Source organism: Trichomonas vaginalis, chromosome II, assembly GCF_026262505.1.
Source record: "Trichomonas vaginalis G3 chromosome II, whole genome shotgun sequence".
In the NCBI taxonomy this organism is placed as follows: Eukaryota; Parabasalia; order Trichomonadida; family Trichomonadidae; genus Trichomonas; species Trichomonas vaginalis.
Window position 1 is genome coordinate 19,118,945 of NC_067204.1, and position 26,753 is coordinate 19,145,697.

The 26,753-nt window shown below is 31.0% G+C and overlaps 11 protein-coding genes and 1 pseudogene across 12 annotated transcripts, besides 4 other annotated features; 6 read left to right on the forward strand and 6 right to left on the reverse strand.

Annotated features, from left to right (window-relative positions):
• Nucleotides 1-631: part of a mobile genetic element that runs on past the window's edge.
• A 799-nt stretch (nt 632-1,430) lies between these two features.
• On the reverse strand, nt 1,431-2,933 carry TVAGG3_0570860 (ankyrin repeat and SOCS box-containing protein 4 family; the record flags this gene model as incomplete). The annotated part of the gene is made up of 1 exon (XM_001310928.1): nt 1,431-2,933. The coding sequence occupies one exon, from the start codon at nt 2,931-2,933 to the stop codon at nt 1,431-1,433; it is 1,503 nt and encodes a 500-aa protein (XP_001310929.1).
• An 841-nt stretch (nt 2,934-3,774) lies between these two features.
• On the reverse strand, nt 3,775-5,300 carry TVAGG3_0570870 (RNase III domain-like family; the record flags this gene model as incomplete). Its single annotated transcript, XM_001310927.2, has 1 exon — nt 3,802-5,223. The coding sequence occupies one exon, from the start codon at nt 5,221-5,223 to the stop codon at nt 3,802-3,804; it is 1,422 nt and encodes a 473-aa protein (XP_001310928.1).
• Nucleotides 5,301-5,437: 137 nt separating this feature from the next.
• Nucleotides 5,438-6,922, forward strand: TVAGG3_0570880 (uncharacterized protein; the record flags this gene model as incomplete). Its single annotated transcript, XM_001310926.1, has 1 exon — nt 5,448-6,905. One exon carries the CDS (start codon nt 5,448-5,450, stop codon nt 6,903-6,905), a length of 1,458 nt encoding a protein of 485 aa, XP_001310927.1.
• A 305-nt stretch (nt 6,923-7,227) lies between these two features.
• On the reverse strand, nt 7,228-7,817 carry TVAGG3_0570890 (protein modification by small protein conjugation; the record flags this gene model as incomplete). Its single annotated transcript, XM_001310925.1, has 1 exon — nt 7,309-7,797. One exon carries the CDS (start codon nt 7,795-7,797, stop codon nt 7,309-7,311), a length of 489 nt encoding a protein of 162 aa, XP_001310926.1.
• Nucleotides 7,818-7,981: 164 nt separating this feature from the next.
• Nucleotides 7,982-10,342, forward strand: TVAGG3_0570900 (spectrin binding; the record flags this gene model as incomplete). Its single annotated transcript, XM_001310924.2, has 1 exon — nt 8,247-10,322. The coding sequence occupies one exon, from the start codon at nt 8,247-8,249 to the stop codon at nt 10,320-10,322; it is 2,076 nt and encodes a 691-aa protein (XP_001310925.1).
• Nucleotides 10,343-10,725: 383 nt separating this feature from the next.
• TVAGG3_0570910 (translation initiation factor protein) lies at nt 10,726-11,928 on the reverse strand (the record flags this gene model as incomplete). Its single annotated transcript, XM_001310923.1, has 1 exon — nt 10,803-11,918. The coding sequence occupies one exon, from the start codon at nt 11,916-11,918 to the stop codon at nt 10,803-10,805; it is 1,116 nt and encodes a 371-aa protein (XP_001310924.1).
• Nucleotides 11,929-12,549: 621 nt separating this feature from the next.
• Nucleotides 12,550-13,786, forward strand: TVAGG3_0570920 (endonuclease/exonuclease/phosphatase family; the record flags this gene model as incomplete). Its single annotated transcript, XM_001310922.1, has 1 exon — nt 12,739-13,758. One exon carries the CDS (start codon nt 12,739-12,741, stop codon nt 13,756-13,758), a length of 1,020 nt encoding a protein of 339 aa, XP_001310923.1.
• Nucleotides 13,787-13,967: 181 nt separating this feature from the next.
• Nucleotides 13,968-15,627, reverse strand: TVAGG3_0570930 (coiled-coil domain-containing protein 151 family; the record flags this gene model as incomplete). Its single annotated transcript, XM_001310921.1, has 1 exon — nt 14,041-15,618. The coding sequence occupies one exon, from the start codon at nt 15,616-15,618 to the stop codon at nt 14,041-14,043; it is 1,578 nt and encodes a 525-aa protein (XP_001310922.1).
• A 612-nt stretch (nt 15,628-16,239) lies between these two features.
• Nucleotides 16,240-19,239: a mobile genetic element.
• On the forward strand, nt 17,562-18,808 carry TVAGG3_0570950 (annotated as a pseudogene). Its single transcript has one exon. A coding segment is annotated over exon 1 (1,247 nt).
• Nucleotides 19,240-20,409: 1,170 nt separating the features above from the next.
• TVAGG3_0570960 (spectrin binding) lies at nt 20,410-21,153 on the forward strand (the record flags this gene model as incomplete). Its single annotated transcript, XM_001310919.1, has 1 exon — nt 20,410-21,153. The coding sequence occupies one exon, from the start codon at nt 20,410-20,412 to the stop codon at nt 21,151-21,153; it is 744 nt and encodes a 247-aa protein (XP_001310920.1).
• A 258-nt stretch (nt 21,154-21,411) lies between these two features.
• On the forward strand, nt 21,412-22,450 carry TVAGG3_0570970 (S1-P1 nuclease family; the record flags this gene model as incomplete). Its single annotated transcript, XM_001310918.2, has 1 exon — nt 21,412-22,392. The coding sequence occupies one exon, from the start codon at nt 21,412-21,414 to the stop codon at nt 22,390-22,392; it is 981 nt and encodes a 326-aa protein (XP_001310919.1).
• A 1,360-nt stretch (nt 22,451-23,810) lies between these two features.
• On the reverse strand, nt 23,811-24,202 carry TVAGG3_0570980 (rhodanese/cell cycle control phosphatase family; the record flags this gene model as incomplete). Its single annotated transcript, XM_001310917.2, has 1 exon — nt 23,897-24,202. The coding sequence occupies one exon, from the start codon at nt 24,200-24,202 to the stop codon at nt 23,897-23,899; it is 306 nt and encodes a 101-aa protein (XP_001310918.1).
• Nucleotides 24,203-24,616: 414 nt separating this feature from the next.
• Nucleotides 24,617-25,655: a mobile genetic element.
• A 194-nt stretch (nt 25,656-25,849) lies between these two features.
• Nucleotides 25,850-25,886: a mobile genetic element.
• Nucleotides 25,887-26,753: the final 867 nt, after the last annotated feature.

Below are 26,753 nucleotides of genomic sequence, written 5' to 3' on the forward strand. Positions count from 1 at the left end.
GAGAAAACAAGTATAAGGTTTAAGCTGTATGTATTAAAGTTATAAATATTTGATTTTAAAAAAAATCAAGATTTTAAACTTTAAAGGTATTAATTATGATTATCTTTCTTTAGCTTTACATGCTGTATGCTACTTTTGGAAGCTGCTCTATTGTATTAGAATGTTTTTAAATTTCGCACCTAAAAATGCGTAATATTAAAAATTAAGGTATTAATTATGATTATCTTTCTTTAGCTTTGCATGCTGTATGCTACTTTTGGAAACTGCGCTATTGTATTAGAATGTTTTTAAATTTCGCACCTAAAAATGCGTAATATTAAAAATTAAGGTATTAATTATGATTATCTTTCTTTAGCTTTACATGCTGTATGCTACTTTTGGAAACTGCGCTATTGTATTAGAATGTTTTTAAATTTCGCACCTAAAAATGCGTAATATTAAAAATTAAGGTATTAATTATGATTATCTTTCTTTAGCTTTACATGCTGTATGCTACTTTTGTCTTTGAGACATTCCATGATTTAAGTTAAGAAGCTAAATTCTGAAGTTTACATGATCCTCTCGTGTGCACCCTTAAAAAATGCAAAAAAAATTGAATACTTTACTGGCAGGGCAAATTTGTCGCCGCCCCCTGCCTTTTACGTTTGGAAAAACGCACTATAGTTATAACAGGTTTTCTCAATTACAAAGGTTGCTATCCTGATATTAGTTTCGTTCATGAACGACATCCTGCATATACCTATAAATAATTATGTTTATACTAAAAAACACATATTTTCTAATAAATTTGGATTTTCTAATTCGATCTTGGAGTCTTTTTTTAATATGAACATGCTAAATCTGCGATTCATATTTTGTAAAGTGCTCATAAAACCTTCCTATATGCTCAAATAATATCATTATAAGTTTATTTTAAAATTCTCAATTTTTCAACAATGACATTTTGTATTTGTTTAATTTGATTTTGGAGATTCCCGCCATTGTTTCTCCAAAAGGAATTCCTATATATTAAAAATGAAATAGTTGTAATAGTAATAAAGTAGATGGAATTGAGGGAAGAATCAAAGCCTTTCCCGCCAATATACAAAAGTTCAAAAATCTAATAGTCGACTTCAGTTGAAATAACTGCTGACTCTCCACTTGTTGGAATGCTATGCAGTTTTTGATCTGACCAATAATAGTGCTCCTCCATCCATATAAGTGGATGATATCAGTAGCCATACAAAGACTATTAATTGCTCAGCCAATTATTATTTTAATCTTTGGAAACTCAATATTATATAAAAAAATATGTCCCAATTTTTTAGAAGTATGCAAAATTGATAAAAATTTGAGGGATGGTACGAATAAATCGTTTTATTTATTTTTTTCTAATGAAATTTATCTTCAAAAATACCAGTAAAAATATGGGAAAATGTCATGTAGGAACATCATATTGTTGCACCATGTGAAATCAGAAGTTCGGCTGTTTCTTTATAATCATGATCTCTTGCATAATGAAGAGGTGTTTCTCCATTTTTGTTTTTTTCATTGATATTTGCACCATGTGATATCAGAACTTCAGCTGTTTCTTTACTATTATTGCATGCTGCCATATGAAGAGGTGTTTCTCCATTTTTGTCTTTTACATTGATATTTGCACCATGTAAAATTAGTAGTTCGGCCGTTTCTTTATAATTATTTTGTGCAGCATAATGAAGAGCAGTTTTTCCTTTTTTGGTTTTTTCATTGATATTTATACCATTTGATATCAGAACTTCAGCTGTTTCTTTACTATTAAAACTTACTGCTTTATGAAAAGCGGTTTCTCCATATGCATCGTTTTCATTGATATTTATACCATACAAAATAAGCAATTCAGCTGTTTCTTTACTATTATTTTGTGCTGCAAGGTGAAGAGCGGTTTGTCCATATTTATCTTTTTCATTGATATTTGCACCATGTGAAATAAGAAGTTCAGCAATTTCTTTGCTATTATAAATTGCTGCAAGATGAAGTGCGGTATTTCCAAATTTATCTTTTCCATTGATATTTACACCAAGGGAAAGGAAATATTCCCAAAGGGATGGAATATTGAAACATGCTGAAAAAACAAAGCATTGGTTAACATCATTTGTTAGATCGAAATAAACTAAAAAGGATTCAAGATTTTTATACCATCCACAATATATTAAATTGATCTCCATATTGTATTCATTCATCAAGAATGTAACAAAATCAATATTATGTGAAATAATTGCATATTCCATGCATACATAACCTGGTTTTTGATATTTCAAACATTCACTCATGATCTCTTGATTTCTTCCTAGGAATGATAATTTGAGACACATTTGAGTTATTTCTGAGTTAAATTTTGTTCTTAATAACTTGAAACAATCAACTGCTCCATGATAACAACATAATTCAAGTAATGAATATCTCTCGTAAGAATTTGGATATAGACTGATTTTGAGCTCTTGATTTTTATTAAATCCATCTCTTTCGGTGAATTGAATGAATGTTTTTAGGTCATTATACATAATTGCTCTGTATATCGTATCTTCTTTATGAATATCCAAATTTTCAGTATTAATTTTTTCGAAATTTTCATATTTGTTTAATTTGATTCCATATTCTTTATAAAACAGGAAGTTTGAAGTAATGGAAATATGGGTTACCTCTTTGATATGATAATCATCATATATGAGTTTCGCAAGAGATAAATATGATTTTGTATAGCGATTGTTAGTCGGAATAATGGATAAAATGTCTCTCATAATATTGTCTGGGCGCTTTTTATTTGAATCAATCAATTCTGTTTTGATCATTTTGTAAATCTCGTTTAAGTCTTCTTCTTTGTCCGTTTTTAACTGATATAGTGCAGTATATGAATCTATGTAGTACTTATAGGTGTTTCGCAGTTCACTGTATTTATTTGGATGATCAGACATTAAATTTTGTCAAATTTTTTAATATACATTTTACAATAAAAAATATCCTTTGAAATCCATTATGAGAAATAAATGCTATGCAATACATGTGGAAAACAATGACCACAAAGATTTCGAATTTAATTTAAGAATTTTAGATTAAGATCATAGATATAAACTGACACAAAAACAATAAGGATGCCTAAAATAATATGATTTTTATACAGAAGCTTATATTATTATAGATTATAAAAATTTATCATGTTTCTTTTTGTTCGAATGAGTGGAATAAAGTTTTGAGATCAATGGAATGATGGTAAAAACATACTCTGGCTCTATTATCAAAAAAATAAATTTGATATAATTTCAGATCTCAGGAAGCTTTGTATATTTCCTCACCAAATCCCTTACATTTGCTAACAAATAAAACAAGTTCAAATTGAGGAAGTCCTTTATATTGGACCAAACACCAATTAATATCCATATATTTGGCAGTTATAGATTGCTTTATCAACAGGATTTAAAAATTTATTTAAATAACATTGATTATCTGACCAATCTCTGTTGTTCTATCAGGTTAGCAGATCTGTTCTATGTTTGGAAATAACTTACCTGAACTATCACAATCTTCAAATAGAACGAATTTTCTTCTTGTTGGGAATAATCATGCACAATCTTTGAGTTGAGATAAATTCTCATTGTTTCTCGATTCGAGGATCACCTTTTTATCCTGACCTCTTTAATCACAAAATGTGACTCGAAAAACCTATATATAAATGCATCATTTGGATCAACAAATAGTGTCTGTATTTATGATCTGTTTCATTCTGAAGATAAAGATAAAAAAAGTTCTAAAAATTGATTTTATAAAGAATTTGATATTTACACTCTATTTTCTAACAATATCTTGTGAATGAATTCTCCCTGATCTCATTTCACTTACAATATTGAAATGTGGAATTATTTTGACTTCGATAAATTCTCTTGTCTTTTCGAAATCATTTTGAAGCATAATTCCACCACAAATAATTCTCAAATGCTTGGAATCTTTCAATCCAAGCTTCTTTGCAACAGAATCGATTGAAGATTTGCTTCCAATCGATTGAATTAATATGCATTCTTCTGTTTCATGAATTCTAGCAATAACTTGCTCAACAATGCCGAGTTTTATAAGTGCAGCACCGATTAGCTTGCATTTCGTAAGCATTTCGTCTTTTATAACAGGAGGAGGGACCAAATTATTTCCAATCAAATTTTTAATTTTGATATCTAAATTTGGATCAGGTGTTAAGTCCATGGAACTGGATTGCATTGAAATCTTCATAACTTCAATTGCTTTGACTATATCCATCTTCTGTGCAACATCAATAGGAATGGCAAATAAAGATTTTTGCCAAAAAGTGACAACTTTATCGTAACCATAAAGTTTGTAAAGTTTTCCAGCGATACTTTCAAAGCAATCGCCTGGAAGTTTCTCGACATCGAATGGGCCAATGAAGCAACTTGGAAAATTGAAGTGTTCGCCTATAACTCCGAACAATTTATTTGATACTGCGATTCTGATCTGTTTATTGACGAAATAGTTCTTCTTTCCTACTAAAGAACTTATTATTGAATTAGTAATTACAACTTCTAGTATAGCATCGCCAATTCTTTCTGATGTATTATGATTTTTAACGAAAGATGGGATAAACTCTAAAGAAAAGCATTCGACTAGATGAGGAAAGTTATTTTGATCTATTTCAAATGTTGAAAGTAAAGGAATAATCTTGGATAATGCATTTAAATACGATCTAAAATAAGAAATAAATTTAATCATTGAAAATGCAGGTGAAAATAATTCATCTTTGTTAAGACTGATCTTTGGAAAGATTGAGTTTTGTGTAAATTTGATTCCTGAAACGTCTAAATATTGTTGTAAAAGTGTCTCTATTTCTCTCTCAGTTTCTGGTGTGAAATTGTGTTCTATTTCAACTAGACGATGTAAATCGACGCTTTGTTGATAAACTTCACGAGAATGAGTGTTTGGATTTTCTGGATACTTATATATCAATAAAGGATCAATGTTGGACTTTTTAAGTATGGTTGTAAAAAGAATCATAAAGTTTGTTTCATTTTTTGCTGTTTCAATATCAAATTCAGTAGATAATGTAGGAATTAAGTAAAAATTCTTTGGTAAATTAATGCCCATATCGTTACATATTTGGTTTGATATTGTGTCTAGCTTTCGCGATTGTAAGAATGAAATTTTATCATTTTTGATAAACTTGATGTCGAATCTGCCCCATGTTTCTTTATCCATGTTATTCATATGCTTATTTAGTAATGGTAATGGTGATATAAAAAGACCAAAAATACAACTATCGAGCTCTAACGAATAAACAAAAGAATTAGCCATGAAGATTTTTGATCTATTCAAATTAATTTTTTACATTAATCTTGAAGATCTAAAATAGAAGAGTGCAACTGCTTTAGAGCAAATTGAGTTTATATTCTGTCACTTTTTAGGATTACGTTTAAAAAAGAAGAAATTAAATGAGTACGTACCATATTCCACGAGGAAAGCGCATTAGACCACGAATTCCCCGTGAAGACCTTCTTGAAATGACTGCTAACGAATTAAAACAGAAAGGTGCAGAACAACATTCCCAGGCAAATCTTTTAATGGAGATAGCTGATGAATTATATTCAAATGATGATCCTCACTTCGCACAAATTAAAGGTAAACCATCAATTCGTCAAAATGAAGCTTGGAGCCGTGCATATTCACTTGTTACTAACTTTCTTCACGAATTTGAAATGAAATTTACGATCGAGACATTAGATATTGAACTAGAAAAGTCTGTTAATTACAAGCATAACAATGCAGTAGATCATGATTCCGCTTTTGACGAAATTATTGAAATTGCTCATGCAAAGCGTCCATCATTTAAGGACAGAGTCAAAAAATGGAAAGGTGAAGATGAAAAAGAGGTTTCCAAGACTAAATTTATACGCCCTACAATGAAAGATTTGAAATCAAATCAAACACCTCACGTAACAATGCAAAAGCAGCCTCAACCAGAACCCAAGCCTGTTGCATCGCAACCAGCAAAGCAACAAGCACCACCTCCTAAAAAGGAAGAAAATCTTTCATTATTTGCAGCAGCTAAGAAGATTCCTGAAAAGATAGAGAAGAAAGTAAAAGAAGAAAGTTCAGAAGACTGGGATGATGATATTGAAATTGAAGAAGAAATACCAAAAGCTGTTGTTACAAAACCAGAATCTCCAAAACCACAGCCTGTGAAGAAGGAAGAGCCAAAACAACAACCAATTACCAAACCAGAACCTGTTAAGCAAGAACCTCCCAAGCCACAACCAGTTAAACAAGAGCCTCCAAAACAAATTCAGCAATCACCTGTTAGACAAGCACCACCTAAGCCGCAACCATCTAAGAGCGATGACTCTGATACCAATCCATCAATGCTTGTTCCGATTCAGGAAGAACCTGACGAAGAATCCGTTAATTGGGATGATTCATTTGAAAAATCCGAACCGGAACAAAATATTCCTCTTACAAAGCAATCCGGTAATTCAATCAATAGAAATACTATAATAGCTGCAAAGAATAAAGAATTGGAAACAATTCAAGAATCATCAAGTGAAAAACCAGAAGAACATATCGAAGAACCATCAAATGATTTTGTAGTTGAAGATGATGATGATTCAGTTGAGTTCCACAGCTCAGATGACGATGTTTTCACAGATACTTCAAAATCAAACATAACAAGTACAATTCAAAGCAGCTTTATCGATGAATCTTCTAAAATTGAAGTACAACAGAAGTCAAACATAACAAATAAAGATTCTTTCATTGATGAATCTTCCAAAGTTGATGTAGTTCAGAAATCGGTATCTGATGAAATTATTGACATTGAAGACTCATCTAAAGCTGAAGTAATTCAAGATTCTGGAAGTGATTTCCTCACAATTGAAGATGATTCTGATAATTAAGTGTTTTTTTTTGTTTTTGTATATAAAATTCATTGGTTATTTTATGATTTTATTGGTTTAATGATACATACTTAATTTTTCAAAAATTTATAAAAAATATTTCAGTTTATTCCATGATTACTAGTAAAATATAAACCTCTGAATTGTGCCTTACAATTTACCAGTATAGTTTTATCGATAAAGAAAAATTGATGAACATTTTTAGATCATGAATTACTTTTTGTTGAATATTGATTTACCATCGGAGTTAGGAAGGACAATTCTAAGGAAACTTGTATATGAAACCAAATGAAATTAGGAAATTCAAAAAAAGAGTATAAATTGCTAAATTTAGTATATTATGTATTTAGTAGTTGATAAAAACATTATTCAAATAGTATTAATGCGTTGAAAGAGAGGAAAATTATTCATTATTGGCGGCTTCTTTCATAGTATTCTTAATTGGGGCGTATGTATCTGCGTAAAACTTTGCCATTGAATCGTAGCCTATTTGGTCGTTATATCTTAGCAAATTTCCTGCTAAAGTATTTAAAGGGCTATCAGGCTCCGGATGGCTAAGCAAAAGACGAATAGCTGTACAAAGCGAATTAATTGTCCAGGCAGGGGTCCATTCAGTCTTCAGAATATCTAAGCAAATTGTTCCATCTTTAAAAGATATGTTTGGATGGAATATTTTTGTAATGAACTTTGCTTGTGGGGGCTCAATTGGATAACCATCTTTCAAGACAATGTCAAGTTTGAAATAATGGCCAGCAAAAGCAGTATCTTCTGGTGCTTTTATCATACCATACCAATGGCGAATATCTTCTTCCTCTGATTCAAGCCAAATCTCATCGGAATTATCTTTCTTTTGTTGACGTAATTCCTTTAAAATTCTCTGAGCATCTCTCATCTATTTCCTGACAATTTTCCATATACGATTATTATGCATTCAAATTTAATCATGAATGTTCTTCACCCATCAATCAGGAATGAGGATTGGTTCTAGCAAGAACAACCAAATTCCCAATAATCTAAAGATTTAAGATGGTCAAATAATAATTATCGAAATTTCCTGTGGGAATGGGCTGCGAAACCTCGAATATTGCACAAAATTAACTTAAAACCTTAACGGATCAACACCAAATAAATGTAAATGGAAAAAGAAATTGTATTTTCAATGGATTTCCAAGGATTCATCATTGCTTTCATTCAATGAAAATATTTTTTCCATACGTGCAAGTATATGTAAGTGCATATTACTATAGGCATTTTCTCCTTAAGCTCTTCGTATAACAAGATATAGTTAATATAAATATCCTAAAAGTTGTAAATAAAAAAAATTCAATCCAAAATTTTGGCATGCCGGGACCATTGTATGATGAATTTTTGAAAGATTCGGGTGATACCATTGATGGGCTTACTGCAATATACAAATTAAATACGTACAATGAAAGCAGAATTACAGAAATTTTTAATATGATCACAAAAAAATTGATAGATGAGAGCGATTTCAAGCCATTAAAAATTATTTCCATGATATGCGACGTAATGTTCTGGAGATATCGATTCTTCAAGCCATATTTGTTACTAATTAAAAAGATAATTCAGAGATATCATATCAAAAGACTTGAAAGATGTTCTGTTGTGCTTTATTATTATCTATCTAAGGAATACGATTTAAAGTTAGAATATCGCTACTCTGAACTCTTTAACACATTCAACATAAATGATGATTTCTATGATGATATTTCTGAAGAATACACGATTTTTTCATCAATCATTTATGATCATGTTGAAATGTTTATTTCTTTTACAGAGAGAGAAGGATTCAATAGAAAACTGATTAAGTCATTTTCACTCACTCCAGAAAGATATGAATGCCTATGGTTTTTTTCAATGAAATTTACCCTACTTGAATTTTGCTGCTATCATGGCGCTGTCAAGTGTTTCAAATTTTTAAGAACGGAATACCATGCGACAATCACTCAGAAATGTCTTCAGTATTCGTTTCTAAGTGGTGCCCCTGATATATTAAATGAGTGTTTGAAATACCAAAAGCCAGATTCCAAATGTATGGAATGCGCAATTGTTTCACACAATATCGACTTTATTACTTTTTTAATGAATGAATTTCGTCTAAAGATCAGTCTTGATTGGTGTTATAAATACAAAAATCTCACTGCATTATATGTTTATCTTGAAAATAATGCTGTTCATAATAGAAACGCAGAGGAGATACTTCATCAAATTGCTTGGAATCAAGAAATCAAATTTCTAAATCTTTTAATTATGTTCAAAGTAAATTTAAATTTAGTTGATCATTTAGGTATGACACCTCTTCATTATGCAGCCGAGAATGATTGCATGAGTATAATAACAACTCTTTTTTCTCATGGTGCATTTGTTAATATCCCAAATAATAACGGGGAAATGGCCCTTCATTATGCAGCGGAAAATGATTTAAATGATTGTGTAGATTTCCTCACAACTTGCGGTGCATATATTAACGTCAGCGATAATAATGGAAAGACTCCTCTTTTTTATGCCGCAGAAAATCATGCAGTTAAATCAGCTGGAATTTTAATTAAGAAAGGAGCAGAAATAAATATATTAGATAAGTCTGGTAAATCCCCTTTACACTATGCAGCTATGTATAGCAGAAAAGAACAGGAAAAACTTAAGAATTCATCTAATATTGATAATGATATATCATTTATTAATAAGGTCGCAAATCTAAGAAAATTACACGAACCAGCTGAATCGGTTAAAATCAATTTGTACAAAACAAACAGCCTTCTTTTAAATGGATATTATATCGATACAAATATTTTCAATGAGTCAGAAAGAAAAAGCATCGAATTAACAAAACTTCTTATTTCAAATGGAGCGGATGTTAATGCAAGAGATATTGAAAATCGAAAGACTGCTCTTCATTATGCTGCAGAGAGAAACTGTAAAAATCTTGTCGAGTTTCTCATTTCATGTGGTGCAGAAGTCAATGCGAAGGACAAAAATGGTCTGAGTGCAATTCATTATGCTGCCAGCAAGAAGAACAAAGACCTTATTGATATTCTTATTTCACATGGAGCAGATGTTAACTCTAGAGATAATAATCAAATTACACCTCTTCACATTTCTTCATACTTCAATCAGGGAGAAATCACCGAAACTCTTATTTCTCATGGTGCTGATGTCAATATTCGAGATATTGATAAAGAAACACCTCTTCATTATGCAGCAAAGAAAGGTTTTGTACAAATTGCCAAAATTTTATTGTATAACGGTGCCCATGTCAGACCATTTAATAAAACAAATAGAACACCATTAATGATTGCCGAGTTTTTTGACATAAAAATGAAATCTCTTCTATATATGTTTTATTGCATTAGAATGCTCAAATCTCCATTTGTTAAGTTGCGCAAACTATCAATTTGAGACAAATTGAAGCTCCTTCCAAATAGTAAAAAATAAAAAGTTTATTTTATTGAAAAATATAAATCAATGTTAAGCTCAAAAATCAATTGAAGCCCCTTCTAAATAGTAAAGAAGCAGGGGTATTATTATTGTCGTCTGGCGGTATTCAAGACGACAATAAAGCATCCTCAAAAAGTTTATTCTATTGAGAAATAGAAATATATGTTAAGGATGCCCTCACCGTGTCAGATATTTTTGTGCATGTAAAACTTTTGATATACTTATATCGAGAATCTGATATTCTGCCATATATATTGATTTTTAATAAGCTACTAATGCTTATATATAATAGTTGTTTTTTCACATAAAAAATTTTGATTTATGGTCAAAATCAATTTAACCTTTTTAAAAATAGTAAAAAAAGTTTGTTTTATTGAGAAATATAAATATATGTTTACTGTATGTGTCAAAAAAAGTAAATAGTCTCTATCCACATAATATTTAGTCTGTGATAGCTTCGATTTCCTTCATTTTCCTGCGCTGTTCAATGATACTCTCAGCATAATCTCCACAAAGGTGAATAACTTGGAATGTACCTTCAGCTGAAGTTGTAATAAGTGAAAAGCCATCAGAAGTGAATGCAACCCAGTTGATTGGGGACTTATGAACCTTCATAGATGCAAATTCTTCCTGGAAGATAGTGTGGAAGAAGTTGATTGTAAAATCTGTTGAACCAGAGTTGATTCTAGCGACTTCTGAGTGATCTGCTGTAGAAGCGAGAACAATTACTGGCTCCTTTGGAGAAATAGCTGCACAGGAAATCTGGAATGAATGATTATATGTACCAATTAACTCGAACTGGTCAATCTCCTTCTGTGGTATTTTCCAGAGGCGAGCTGTTGTATCAGCTGATGCTGTAGCAAAGAAGTTGTTGTCAAATGACATGGTAATAGCGTTGATTGGACCTCTGTGAGCATCAATGATTTGTACATTTGGAACGTCGTTATTAAGGCCAGTAAGAACATGAACTTTTCCTTGGACATCACCGGCTAAAATCATATCTGCCTTTGGCCAGCGGATGGAGTTGACTACGCAGTCAAATTTGTATTTGAACATAACATTAGACATATCAATTGGGTAATCATCCTTGCCTCTTTTCTCGACAAAGTGGTAGCCTGTGAGAACAATTTCCTGCTTCATTTGCTTAGATGTGACGGTTGCGAAAAAGTGCATATTACGTGGGCCAAAGCAGCATGCTGCATGCATTTTGTCTGTTAACTCGTCAAGTAAAATATTGCCTGTCTCAACTTCGTGAAAGATTATATGCATTGAGTTACCAACTGTAGCAATGATTTTATTTTCTGGTTCAATGTCGATGTCTGTAATAGCACCATCGTGGCCAGAATAGATTTTGAAGTTAGTGCCAAATGGTATGAAGTAGCCATAGACATCCTTATCAGAAACAACAAATGCAAGATGACCTGTACTATCTAAGCAAGCATGAGTGCAAGCACGCTCGCCTGGTGTAAATAGGACGCTTTCTGTTTGTGATCCGCGAATTTCATCAATGACTTTAAGTGGATACTCTATATCAAGTGCTTCCTGATCTGGCTCCATTTATGAATTTTGAATGAGCCACAAAAAAACTTTGGCCTAACACAATTTCTGATTCTATCATAATAAAAATGAAATTAATGGTATAAAATAATAAAATGCATATTGATGCTAGAAAAATTTTAGAGAAATTGCAAGAAATCCTTTTGTCTTAATACATGATGTGTTGTATAAGCATCAAAACATATGCTGGTAACAAAGTGTAATCAAAAGGTACAAAATTCTAATCCTTGAACTGATTTTTAAATATCTTTGATTTCGACATGACTTGACATATGGATATGAGTTGTACTACATAAGGCATGATCCTGTGATCTATTTTCATACATTATCTTACTTGATATTAACAGGTAAATTAAATCAATAAAAGTAATTCCCATGAAGTCCCATCATTAACCAAATTGCTAGTCAATTGATTCTAAAGCAATTTTTATCTTTATGGAATGCTATTTAACTATCTGGATTCATTTATAAGTCTGAATACAAAATGTACCTATCAACTCATTATGCAATAATACCTTTCATGCGTTAAACTTAAAGTGTTAACTTCCCTCCGAAATATCATGATTTCAAGTATCAAATCATCTTGTTTGATCTTCACATGGCATAAATTTCATTAGATCCATATTACTTATTCCATGCATGATTGGTTTCCTTCATTTAAACAGAAATATCCATCAATATGAATTATTCTACTCAAATTGAAAAAAATCGATGAATAATTTCATAATATCCTGTTAAAACGCAAGTGTCTGAGTATAAAGGTGTAACAAAAATATAAATTTCTTTCCTAAAATGATCGGAAACGATAAAACTAAAGGATATGAGTTTTGTAACTATTCTTGGCATTGGAATTTGCATTCCAATTGCCATTCTTTCTGTTATAATGGTTATACTTAAGATCATACTAGCCAGAACTGCTAGTCACTATGTTAATATTGCAGAAAAACGCGTTGAAGACTTTGAAACAAAAAAGCTTAAGATTCTTGATTATAATGCTTTTTGGAGACCAACAATGCTTCACATGGGCAGAGAAGAGTGGATGCGCTTAAGATCTAAATTATTGCTTGAAAAAATCGAGTCTTACGATGTTGTTTGCCTTGAAGAAGGATTCCAATTTGGCTCAGATATTGCAAAGAACTTTATTGAAGGTGCTAAATCTCTTGGATTTAAATACGTTTTAACATCAAAGCTTCCTCCAATCTACACTCATCAAGTCATCGACAGTGGCCTTATTATCCTTTCGAAGTTCCCAATTATTGAATCCGATACCATCAGATACACAGTATTTTGTGGAGTTGATTCATTCGCAGCTAAAGGATCAATTTACGCAAAAATCCAACTTGATTCTAAGAACCACGTTCATTTATTCTCGACTCACCTCCAAGCATCTTACCAGAACGGACAAGAACCAACAGTTGTTGACGTATTAGTCCGCCAGAAGCAATTTGACCAACTCAGTGCCTTTATGGCCACAAAAGTCACTGATGGCTATCCAGCTGTCTTAGTTGGTGATCTTAATGTCAATTCCAGATTAGGTGATGAGTACAAATCTCTTCTTGATCATCTCAAGATTCCAGAGTACTCATGTGTTGACACCCTTCTCACCACTCATGGTGAACATCCTGTTACATGCGGTGGTGATGATGACAAAGTTTTGCCAGAACCAGGAGATGTAGGAACTCATCAGTCTCTTGACTACATCTACTTGTTTGAAAAGCATGACAAACCTCAATTGAAAGTGTCATATAAACCAGAAGTCAATAAGATGCTTGTTAACGGACAAAAGTTCTTCCAATTGTCTGATCATTTTGCTGTTGAATGTGAATTTGAGTTCAATTAGATTAAATATCCAAGTATTTCTTCTTTATCTTTAAAATTATTTGCAATACTCATAATTTCGAAATTTTATAACATTTTTAATTAATTTCATCAAATAGTTAAATGAAAAATAACTCTATTATTGCGTCTCTCACTCATCTTATATTTCAAGCTTTTGGATCGAAAGAGAGATATTTTTGAATTTGTTGATTCATGAAAAACGGACTCATATAACAAAATACAAATAGGCATGTTTATTAGTTTGATGATACTATTTAAAGTCAATCTCTATATAATTATTAAATTATTGCTTGCGATTTTTGGCAGCAGCTTCAGCTTTAGCCTGAGCAGTTCTCTGTGCAAGAGCTTTGATAGCATTGCGATCCATAACACGGCTGACAAACTCTCCTTTGTCAACTTTTTGTTGTCTTCCACGTAAAATTTCGCCTGGTCTAGCTTTCGGCTGTCTCTTCGAGCTCTCTGTCTCTCTAATATCGAAATTGTTTTCAGCTTGAATCTTTTGAGCAACAACTTGAGCGTTACAAATCGTCATGAAATCGAAATCTTCATCTTCAAGGGAAGTCTTCAGTTTCGAAACTGTTTGGCATATCCAATCAAGACATTCTGTCGGGCTATTTACCTTCAAAGGTTCTTTCTGAACTAATTGCATTTCATCTGAAAGATGATAAATAGCGCTTTCGACATTATCTTTGAATTCCTGGTGAGCTAGCATCTCCTTTTCACTTTCCGCTAGATCTTCTTTGGATTTAAGCAACATCTTTTTGGCTTCATTTAATAATCTGTTTCCACCAACTCCTTTATGGGAAGAATACTCGGCTTCATCAATAGCTGATTTTCTCTGTGCTACTTGTTTCTCCAATTCAGCATTTAGAGCTTTGAGATCTTCAATTTGTTTTTTAAGTGTTTCTGCATTGTTCTTTCGATCATCAAAGAATTTCTTGATTTCATCTGGATCGTTTGTTCCGAAATATTCGCGTATTTCGTCGTATTTTGCACTGACAGATCTGAATTTTTCGTCTTTTTTCTCGCGTTGGGCACGATTATTGCGATTACGAACTGCAGATGGCTGCGAATTAAGAGATTGATTTCCTTTTGGTCTGCTGTCGTTGCTACTGTCATCGCTAACAGGAACATGCATATGTTGTTGAACTTGAGCTGTTTTGGCCTGAATCTGCTGGTTACGCTTTTCACGGTTAGCAGCGTATTTGGCTTGTAATCTAGAGTATTCCATTTCTGCAGCATTCTTTGAATGAACTGAATCTCTTGCAATTAACTCAAGATCTGCAAGATCTCGCTTCTTCTGCTCAATTTCCTTCTTCTGTTCTTCAATGAGTCTATTCCAATGCATTTTTTGGCGCTGTAACTGATAAACAATCGCATCATAAACTTTCATTAAGTGAATAGTCTCTTGATTCTTAATTTCAGCATTATCAAGTTTATTTTTAAGAGAAACAAGACGCTCTGATGTTGTGTCTTTTGGTCCTTCACTGCCAGTCAAGTTTTGATATTGAACATTAAGTTCTGTTTGGCGATTGATAGCTTCTTGCTTTTGGTGTTTGAATTTATCGATTTGTTTCTTCAGAAGATTGACTGAATGCGTTGTTCTTTTGATATCTTGTGCAAGATTCGGATCTCTTGTGCGAGAACGCTTTTCTTTAGTGAGGCTGGAGAGTTCTTCGCGAAGTTGTGTATGTTCCTTGCGGAGATCTTGAAGGACTTGATCGTTATTTTCTAAGCGTTGAACGATTGAAGTGTAAAAATCACGTTCTGTTCCTTTCAAATCTTTTCCTTTTTCTTTTATTGATGCTAGTTCTGCTTCAAATGATTCTACTATTGGTTTCTCTTCTTCTTGTTTTTGCATAATAGAAAATTGTAACAATCAAAAAGTGACAATGTTTATCTCTCCTTATCAGTTGCCATGAAATGAGAAGCTTTTGTCAGGTGAGCCTTCTTTTTCATTAATATCTTGACAAGGAAAAATAGTATACTCTACTATTCATGACATTATCATCAATTAATTTTCATATCATTAGATAATTAAAGAAACCTATGCACTGCTTTATTGAGAATTATGTTTTCACACAAATTAATATACTATTTATACAAATTCTGAGTGTAATGAATGCATTATCAAATAGTTATGACACTTTTTACGGGCTTATAAATAAGCACGAAAAAGTATCAAGCAACTATTCAAATATATATTCACTTTTTAATCGTCGTCCCTCCTTTCAAAAAGTGACTAATATATTTTGAATATAAATATATCAGACATAATTTTGATAATTTGCTTTACTTTTCAAATTAAACGAATAATATTCTAACTAAATTTTCCCGTTATGCATACATCCTGCTATTCGATTGGATGTTTGAACAAAAATTGATCTGAGGAATTGTCTTCTTTCAAAAATATGATAATTTATGATTCATTTAACTCATTTAATATAAATATCAATTCTCGCAGACGTTTGACATATGTTAAGGGTATAGTCCACTAAAAATTTTTAAGTTTTGACAATGAAAATAAGCTCTGTGACCATGTAAATATATATCTATGCAAAACGAGAGGTTATGCCATAATTTTTTTTAGTTATCAAATTTTCCTTTTTTTGAGAGAAGTCTCTCAATAATTTGAGAAGAATCTTTGATATAAAGAGATACACATTTGTAGAACGAAGTAAGTGTTTTCCAAACATTTTATATGTTCATCCTGTATAACAATATAAAGCTGCATAGTGCCATCTTGTGCGTTTGCTATTTTATGTACTTTTCATTGAGATAATCCCTCTTCTCGGGTGATTTTAACAGTCAACTCAATTTTAAAATAAAGATTTCATCAAAATGATTTCGAAATTCGGATATTGATTATATAAATAGCACTGTTAACATATTTTGGATGAGTAAAAAATACCTTGTTTTGTATGCATTTAGTACACCTTTATTTTTGATTAAAACTATAAAATTTTTATTCCTTATATAATAAATAGTATATGTTACATAAACATGAAATTCAATAGCATTCAATTTTGGATTTTTTAGATTTGGTAAATTTTAGAAGAAATAAAATCAGCAATCAAAATAAAGAAACTTTTTTTGTATCTTCTATGATTACCTTTTGGTACTAAATTTTGCATTAATAAGTAAATTATCTGTATTATTCTGTGAGCACAAGCCCGCAGTTATGCTGGTAGTGAATGAGGAATCGTCATTTTGCGAAGAGAACGCGATTATTAAGGTAATTTTGAGAATTGTCTTGAATTATTTAAAATTAAAGTTAATTGAATAGGCAGGATAACTAGCCTTTGCTAAATTTGTATAATTTGACCTTATTCTAGTTGGATCTGAGAATATTTTGCTGAAATAATAAATTATATCGCCGATTTATGAAAATTTCTCTGATGGGACCGACTCGCTGAAACGTATTAGTGTTAATGGTAACTTGTCTGAATTTTCAAATTTTTTTCGAAATCCAAAAAATCACAAACAAAAGCATCAAAATTAGATTTGCATTTAAGGTTTTCATTTTTTTTTGGAAAATAAAAATATTTTTTCCCCAATAAAGTTTATTTTTACTTTTGAGAGGAATAGAAACGTTATTTTGGAATTTTGAAACGACAGAAATGTTCCATTTTTAATGTAGATTCTAAAATGGGGTCAAATTTTTGATTGAACCGTTATCCATTGAAAAACCTCGATTTTAAAATGTTATTCCAAAATATTCATCTAATGATATAGTATATATTTATTAATTATTACTTTTTATTCAATTTTCACTTTTGGCGGGATTTCATTTTTTTTTGTTGTATGGGCCATATTGTTCACCCAAAACGGAAAACAAAGGCAATGCATAACATTTTACTCCACGAACGTCGTCGACTCTCAGCGCGACAGATGCTTGGTGCTTGCATAATGACCGGAATGCCATATACAAAAGGTGCTCGCTTTCTTTCTCTTTGTGGAACTAAGCCCCCTGTGAAGAGTGGTGTCATGAGACAACAGAGATTTTGTGACGATAAGATTAGAAGACTTAAAAGTATTTCCCTAATGCTGTCGAGAAAGTCCTTCAGTGGTTACTTATCCATTGATGCAAGATGGACGCACAGGCGAAACTCGCCAAGTTGTACAGTAACTGCGCTCGATGCTGTCACAAAAAGAGTTCTTGCATGCGTGAACATCAACCATATTGGTGGAAACAGACAGCATGCTCAGTATTCCGGAGCTTCCAACAATATGGAAAGTGCTGGAACTCGAATCATCTTGAAGCAATTAAAGAAATACAATATCTTGAAAGATGTTAAAGAGATTATTAAAGACCGAGATAACAAAAGTGTCTCTGTCTTTAAAGAATTTGGCGTCTCTCATCTTGAAAGATTCGATCCAGGTCATGTATCAAAAAATATCTCAAAAGATTTTACAAAGTTCTCAGCTTCTCATAAGACAGTTGAAGTTTTCAACGACAAGACTCAGAAGATTGAAAAAATAGAGAGACCTTTCTGGGGTCTGAATGCAAGCCTAAGTATGTGGCTTTGGTCATGTTTTGCCGAAGAAAATATTGACAAACGTACGAAAATGTGGGAGAATTGTGTCTACCATTACGTAGGCAATCATTCTTTTTGCGAACCGCACAATTACAAATGCTTTGAATGGCAAAAAGGTGTCAATTCGATCCAACTTCAATTCATGCTCTATGACTGGGTTCACAAATGGACACCCATAGTTTCCAAAGTTTCTTCCATTGGATCTACCTGCATGAATGAAGCGTTTAACTCCAAAATTGCATGCTATTTGGACAAATCAAGAGCCTGGAAGAACATTAACGTTAGAGTTAACGTTGCAATCTTAGAATGGAATGATCCAGAGCATTTTCTCGGAGATATACAAAAAGCATTACATCTTCCCCACTTCCAGAAGATTGTGTCAAATCATTTGAAGAGAATTGTTACTCCAAAATGATATTGAAACAAAAAACTGTTACAAAAGGTTCTAAAAAACAGAACAAATACAAAAAATCCATTCAGAGTGTACCAGGAGGAGATTATCAAGTTTTCTAGTCCGAATGGGAATCAGAAGACGAAGACATTGATGACTTTGATTAACGAAAATTACATTTTATTTATTGTTTTTGTTTTTAATTAAATTATTATTATGCTCATTTTCTTATTTTGATTTTTTCTCATTACGATATAAATAATTTATTAATGCATTTATCCAATAATTATGCTATGATATTTTTATGCCTTATTTCATTTCTCTTATATTTGATAATCTGGTAAAATATAGTTCAGACTATAATCATTTTAGATTATTGATATATTTATATAGGTTAGAATAAAATTAGTTTCATTTTCTACTTTTATTTTGAATTAATAATTTATAATATCAAATATTATGGCGTAACCTCTCCTTTAAAATATAGATATATATAGGCCTATAGAGTTTATTGGCACTCTCAAAACTCTAGAATTTTGAGTTTACTATACCCTTAAGTGAAGTCAACGAATTTGAAAAGAAATACAGTTGCAAATTTGACAGGAATAAATCTAAGGTAGTCACAAAATCTAAGTAGTGTGGCTCTCAAAAATTGAACCGTACTCCATACAAAATTTGTGTACCCTCACTACTTAGATTTTGTGGCCTTCAATTGAGAGGTTAGTTTTGATAGAGCACGTTATAAAATTGAAAGGAAAAAATAAATAAAATTTAAACATTTAATTATATATAATGTAAGGAGTGTAATTCCAAATTTTCTAAAAAGTATTCAAATTTGAGCATTTTTTTGGAAATAGTAAATCTAATACGTACATCTAATAACAACATGATTCATCACCTTTTCAAGCTCTGCAGTCAATTTTTTGAAATTTGATTGAAAAAAATGTAGCAAAAATTACATTTCATTAGGGAATATATGAGTTTCTCTGGAAACTGGCTTATAAATTTTAAACTTTGTCCAATCAACATGAATGCTTTGAGAATTTTGGATTGATTTTCTGGTAGAATCTGGAACAATTCAACCATGGATAAATGGATCATGTAATAACCATGAAATGTTAGTGTTAGAGTTCAAAAGAAACAGAATGAGTGGAAATCAAACACAATCTGAATAATTTTAAACGTATACAATCTTTAAGTTTGTATTTTGAATTCTACATATATGATTGTGTAATTCGTTCTTTCAAATTTTCGGATTCAGGCATGTTTTGATAAAATTCATTCTCAAAAACGTCAATTAACAATTAAATTTAGTGCATTTTAAATATAGATACATATTATATTATATTAATTATATTAAATTCCCAAAATTTTAAGTTTTAAACAAAAATAAAAAATGTTCAAAATATGAAATTATGCATATGATATTAAAATTTACATGTAAGCATTTTTTTTGAATTGCTTTCAATTTTCATATTGAAATTTTTAAGATTTTTTTCTGAAATAATAGGCAAGCATATCAACCTAAATAATATTAAATTCCATGCGTTAATTTCCTCTCAAAAGTCATTGACCGCCTCTCAATCTAGATTTTGTGAGTACTTTAGTTAATGGAAATCCTGTCGACATCAAGAAATATGCAACAGAGCATGGCGTTAACTTATCCGACTTCAAGAGTGTTTACGATTTTCTGGATCAGCTTTCAAAAAAAGATGAAAAGGAAATGATCCATTATGCTTGCAAAGAAGGATTAAGCGAAATTAGAAATCCTTACAAAGCAACACCAGTTATCGTTGCTAGCTCGTGCGGAAATGTAAAATTAACGCAATACTTAATTGAAGGTGGTTGCAATCGCGAAGCAGTCAATAAGCAAGGCAACAACTGTTTGATGTCAGCTGCCGGCAATGGAAAGGTTGATGTTGTTAGATATTTAACAAGTATCGGATTTGGCAAGGACTGGTGTCGCCAAGAAGACGGCCTGAATGCCATTCTTTATGCTTGTCGAGAAAATCAACCTGAAGTTGTCAAATTCTTAAGAAGCGTTGGCTATGATATTAATTCTAAAGCTAAAGATGGTCAAAATTGCATTTTCTTTGCTTCCATGAAAGGCAATCTTGATCTTATTCAATATCTTGTAAATGAAGGCGCGGATCCCCAAGCAAGGACTGCTCAAGGTTCGACACCATTCCATGTTGCTGCCGAAAATGGCCATCTTGCAGTTGTTAAATACTTCCATCAATTGGGATGCGATATTAATGTTCAAACTCTCAATAACAAAACACTACTTCATGTCGCTACTGATTTTGGACAAATTCAAGTTGTCGAATATTTGATTTCAATCGGCTGCAAACTCAATGAAAAAGATCAAACAGAAAAAACACCACTTGGTGTTGCAAAAGCAAGAAAGGATAGAAATGAAACGATGGGAAAGATCTTCAAGATGCTCAAGAAGGCCGGAGCAAAGTAGATCGTTTATTACAATGCAAATTTCGTAAAAAGTACTTGTAGCTGAACTATTTATGAATTTTTTTTCGACTTTATATATTTTTATTACAAGATTACCCTTCGGAACAAAAGCATCCACCTATCTTTTTTGCGATTTTTCTCCTGTGGTAATATTATTTACAGTTTTCATATTCCATATTTTTTCGCTCAGAAAATATCGGATTGAGTCTCTTTCAAGGATAAATCTTGTAAACCATTCAATTCTTTGAATTATTTTCAAATGCTTTTGTTTTTTACTTCAGTTGCCCATTCATGGTGGGGAGAACCTCATTACTTCATTGCTAGACTTGCTGAATCGATGCTTTCTGCATCAGAGGTCAAATATCTCAATCGTGTTTTAGCAACATGGGAAAGTGAGAAGGCAGTTTTTCACGACACAGGTAACTGGCACGATGATTTAAAGCCGATTGGCATGCCTCTTATGGTTCCATGGCATTTTAGAAATCAACCAGTTGTAGATCCAAATTATAATCTTGTAACTTACCCAGTCACTTACAATGTTACCCAAGTTAACAAAGATTGCTTATCAGCTATTTATGATACATCAACTACAAGCATGTGGATCCTCGGATTTTGTTTCCGTTCATTGGCCCACTTTGTTGCTGATGCCCATTGCCCTGTACATGCTTCTTGTTACTTCAGTGCCGACTATCCAAATGGTGATGGTGGTGCTACAAAAGAGAAATTCGTCTGTCCTGTCGATGAAGTTTGTGATAAACTTCATTTTGTTTGGGATAGCGGCAGCTTAAACTTCCAAACATGGCCAATACCAGAGTCTCTTGTTAAGGAAGCAGAGTACAACTTATCACATCTTTGGACAAATTATCCTCCTGAAAAACACTATAGCTCAACTTACAATTCAATCGATCCTGACCAGTGGCAGAGTGATGCTTACGATGTCGCTAAGGAATATGTCTACGGTTTGTACCAATTTGGACACAATGTCACAGGTGAATATTTCAACAAGACACAGCCACCAGCAGCTAAGCTCATCTCTGTTGCAGCTTATAGGCTCGGAAAGGTACTACAGACTTTCTTCCATAAAAGAGGATTCCATCTTCCAGGTGAAAGAAGCCATATAACAGAAATTTTAGCTTGGGTTATTGATTCAATACTAATAATTATCGCTACTATTTACTCAATTTTAATCTTGAGAACAACAAAAAGATCTACTGCTTTTTCACCTTTGCGTGAGCCTTAAATTAAGCAGCAGACATTTTACTGTAATCTTTAAACCATATATCTATTAAAACTATATCAAAATTAATAATATTTTTTTCAAATTTGTTTTTAACTGAAAAATTATTATAAATTGTATTGAATATTAATTAGTTTGAGTGTTAATGACTAAAAATCAAGTAATTAAAAGAGAGATAGAAAAATTTACCAAAATAGAAAAGGAAAATCTATTGGATTGAACAGAATAAATTAAATGGAAACAAATAACAAACATAGAAGATAAAAAAAATAGAAAAATAATTAATTTCCCATGGATGAATATTTTGCTGAACTATTCAAATATATTACACCAAGCGAAACGAGAAAATTGGGTAATTCGAGGCCAAAAACTTCTGTTGCTTCTTGAATTCGTATTAAAATGTCGTATTTGGTATAAACAGCAGCAGCATATTCAATACCAGAAGTATTAATGTATGCCAGAACCATTGTATTTAAGAATGTATATAAAATGTAGAAAAATGAAGTGATAAATATTCCAATAACCAAGTTTCTGTAGAATTTTTGTGGTAAACCCGAGATGTTAGCTTCATATAACTGGGCAAGGATATCAATAGAATTAAATAAAAATGTTATTAAAGAAATTAGATATGTAAGTATAGAATATACATCAGAAAGAGGAAAGAAGTACCAATCTTTCGAATTTAGAGCAAATACAATGAGTTCTACAATCAAAAGAATTATATATCCCGCAATTAATCCGAAAATAATTTTAACACGTTTGGAAGAAGATGTATTTGGATTCAATGTATGTCCTAACTTCAGAATTGAAATTGAAAGGAGCATAAGTGGCATGAAATTTGCGAAAGGTTTGAAAACATAAAAAAAGAATCTTGCTGCTTTTTTATTTGCTATCATTGAAGTTGTAAATTGAACTAAAGCAAGAATGGGAGATGCCATTTGAAAAACCCAAAATGCATAAAGGATCCATGATGAATGTGATGACGGCATTAAGGAAACAATAAATCGATAAATATAGAAACAAATGAATAAAGCTAATATAATATTGAATATCCATTGAAATGGATCATTAGTACATGTTGATAAAGATCCATTTTCAAGGCATTTTTGACTCCATTTCATTTTTGAATTTTTTTTTAGTTGAGTTGAGTTATAGTTTTATGAATTATTCGATAACACAGAGAATTTTGGATGTAATCTGGGAAAGTTTGAAACCATAGATGACCTGCATCATCCCAGCAAGTTTTGCTTCCTTTGGTCCAGATTATGGTTCAAATTGCAAAGATGTACGAAATACATATATAAAAATATATAAATGAAATAACAGTTTAACATATAAATTGATAAATACAATTACAAATTAGGAATTTAAGATTGCCAAGTGTTGATTTAGAATCAGCACTTTGTAACCTTCAATGCCACTTAGAAAGCGCCCAATGTTTGGTTAAATTTCCAAAAACAAACCAAAATTTTGGAATTTCTAATGAGAAGTGATTCGTATTTTATGTTTATTTTCTATTCTTGTATTCATTGTAAGCTCTTTTAGCTGCTCCATAACTTCCCAAATTTGCAACTTTCTTATATCCCAATTTTAATAAAAGAGCCTTTGCGTTTGCAGATCTGATACCATGCTCACAATGAGCATTTATAGGTGTTTCCAAATTTGGGACATAGTTCGAAATTTCATTTTTTAACTCATAATTTGGAATAAGTATTGCTTCTTCAATATGTTCTTCGTCCCATTCTTCAGGAGTCCTGACATCGATTAAAACTCCTCCTTCAATATATGAATCCCATTGGGAATTAGAACTCATAAATTTTCCCCCAATAAATTTATGGTATCATCCCCCTTTTAATTTTTTTTTACCACTTTCTACCAGAAGCTAGTCGACTCTCACAAAGATGAATCTGAATAAGACGTATATGCATATAATATGTCATACATATAAAAAGCTTAACTTATGAATTTCAATGATTTATCACTATTATTAGATAAAATATAATTTGGATATAACAAAATTTGAGTAATTTCGGTGTTTTTCATGTATGAAATTGTGGTATTTGATTTTTATTGTCATGGATGAAAGCTTTATATGCTATTAATTGCATTAAATATTATGAAAATGCATCAATTAATTTTTTGGAAGCATAACAGTCTAGTTTTTTTGAGTCATTTCTTTTTGGGTAGTGTTAAATGTCATGGTTTCATAATTATATATGATCATTAAGGGTGCACACGAGAGGATCATGTAAACTTCAGAATTTAGAACCTTATTTTTAGGCATTATCTTGGCTACCTATTTAGGCTCGAAAAGCAAAAAATATCAAAAAATACAACTTGAGTCCATTATGACCCTTTCATGGAGGTAGTTTTTATCCGCTAGTATTTTCCCTTTGAATCTCTTTACAATTCGAAATCAAATTCAAAACTCAGTAGAAGAAAGGAAGAATCGACTTACTACGGTTGTAATACGAATAAATACATATATTTAATTATTTTTATTTACATAATAATTGTTTGAAGCTCATATTCCATCAAATTTTCAAATAAAAACATTAAAATGTTGAAAATGTTCATATATTTTAATAGGTTTTTGGCACTTTATTGAGGAATTACTACATACATAGTCGAACTGAACTTGATATTTTGAAATTTAAATTATTTATCAAAATTAAAATTTAACTTGAAATTTATAATTATTTAGTCATATTTTGCATAATTCTAAGTAGATTTTGTAAAAAATCAAGAAAGAAAAATTTTAACGTGCTTTATTTTTTCTTTTTATAATAATACATATTATTATATAATTAACATATTCATAATGTTTCACCCTTTCAAAAATATAATCCTCCTCCTCTCAAATAAACGTACATACGGGTGGCCTTTTTTTCAAAAAATTAAAATTTGAAATTTTGGGCTCAAATATTAGAGATTTTTTCAACCTTCAACGATATATGTTGTCTATATCAGACCTCCTTTCTTTTTGATACTTAACATTGTTCCTAAATCTTAGCCGTTAAGGCTGTTCTGAAAATATTTTTTTTTCGAAAAAATTCGAAAAAAATTTTTAAAATTCAAAAATCTCTTAATTCCTGAGGATTTTGGAAAAAAGTTTTTACATGAACATGTGTATATTATATGAAGTATATTGATAAGGTAAAAATCAAATTTTATTGCATATTCATCGAGAAAATAAACTAACGAATCCCTCAAAATTGAGAGGGTAATCCTCCTCCTCTCAAATAAACGTACATACGGGTGCACCCTTAAATTTTCATTATCGGAATCCTCTCAATTCACAACGATTATTTGGCAAAAAGTGGAGATTTCATTATATTTTATATAATATGTTTAATCAAAATTTAATAAAAAAGTTGTGCAATGTCCTTTAAGGTTCTGCCAAATAATCGTCGCAAAGTTCTTGTCCAATAATTAAGTCACAATTAAATAATGTATTTTGTAATAAACAGAAATTCATCAAAAGTGACAGCTCTCAATTTTTTGACATTTGTAAATTCTAAATTGAATGAGAAAAATGAAATAATACTAAGCATAATACAATATTCTAGATTTAATTATAATTAGGAAAAAGTTAGTTTTGAGAGTACTTTTCATAGGCATATAGAATGAAATCTTCTGAAAAATAATATCACATAAACTCATATTATTTTCTAATATATAACTATTTTATATAAAAATCAAATTCAATGATCTTAAAAGCGAAGGATAAACCTCAAAATTTACGAATATAATGAGTGGGAATATAATGCTTATCTATCATAAAACCATATGAAATATCAATTTTTGCTTTACGCCTAATTTTTGACGACAAATAGCAAAAATTGTTAAATGTTAACACTCAGTCCATTTGAATATGAAAAATAAAATTGACTTTGATTAAATGTTTTTATTTATCATGCAATTCTTCTTGCGACCAAAGATTTGAATAAAAGTTCAAAAAATAAGATAGCTTAAAAAATAATATACAGTAGTGTTTACTAATAGATGAATAGTATATAAATTCTATTAAATGGATTTGATCCAAAAATATATAAAATTTGATCATAAATAAAATCGTTTTAAATTACTTCTTCATTTAAATTATAACAATTATTTTTGGTTTTATATTTTTTTGAACTTTTATTCAAATCTTTGGTCGCAAGAAGAATTGCATGATAAATAAAAACATTTAATCAAAGTCAATTTTATTTTTCATATTCAAATGGACTGAGTGTTAACATTTAACAATTTTTGCTATTTGTCGTCAAAAATTAGGCGTAAAGCAAAAATTGATATTTCATATGGTTTTATGATAGATAAGCATTATATTCCCACTCATTATATTCGTAAATTTTGAGGTTTAT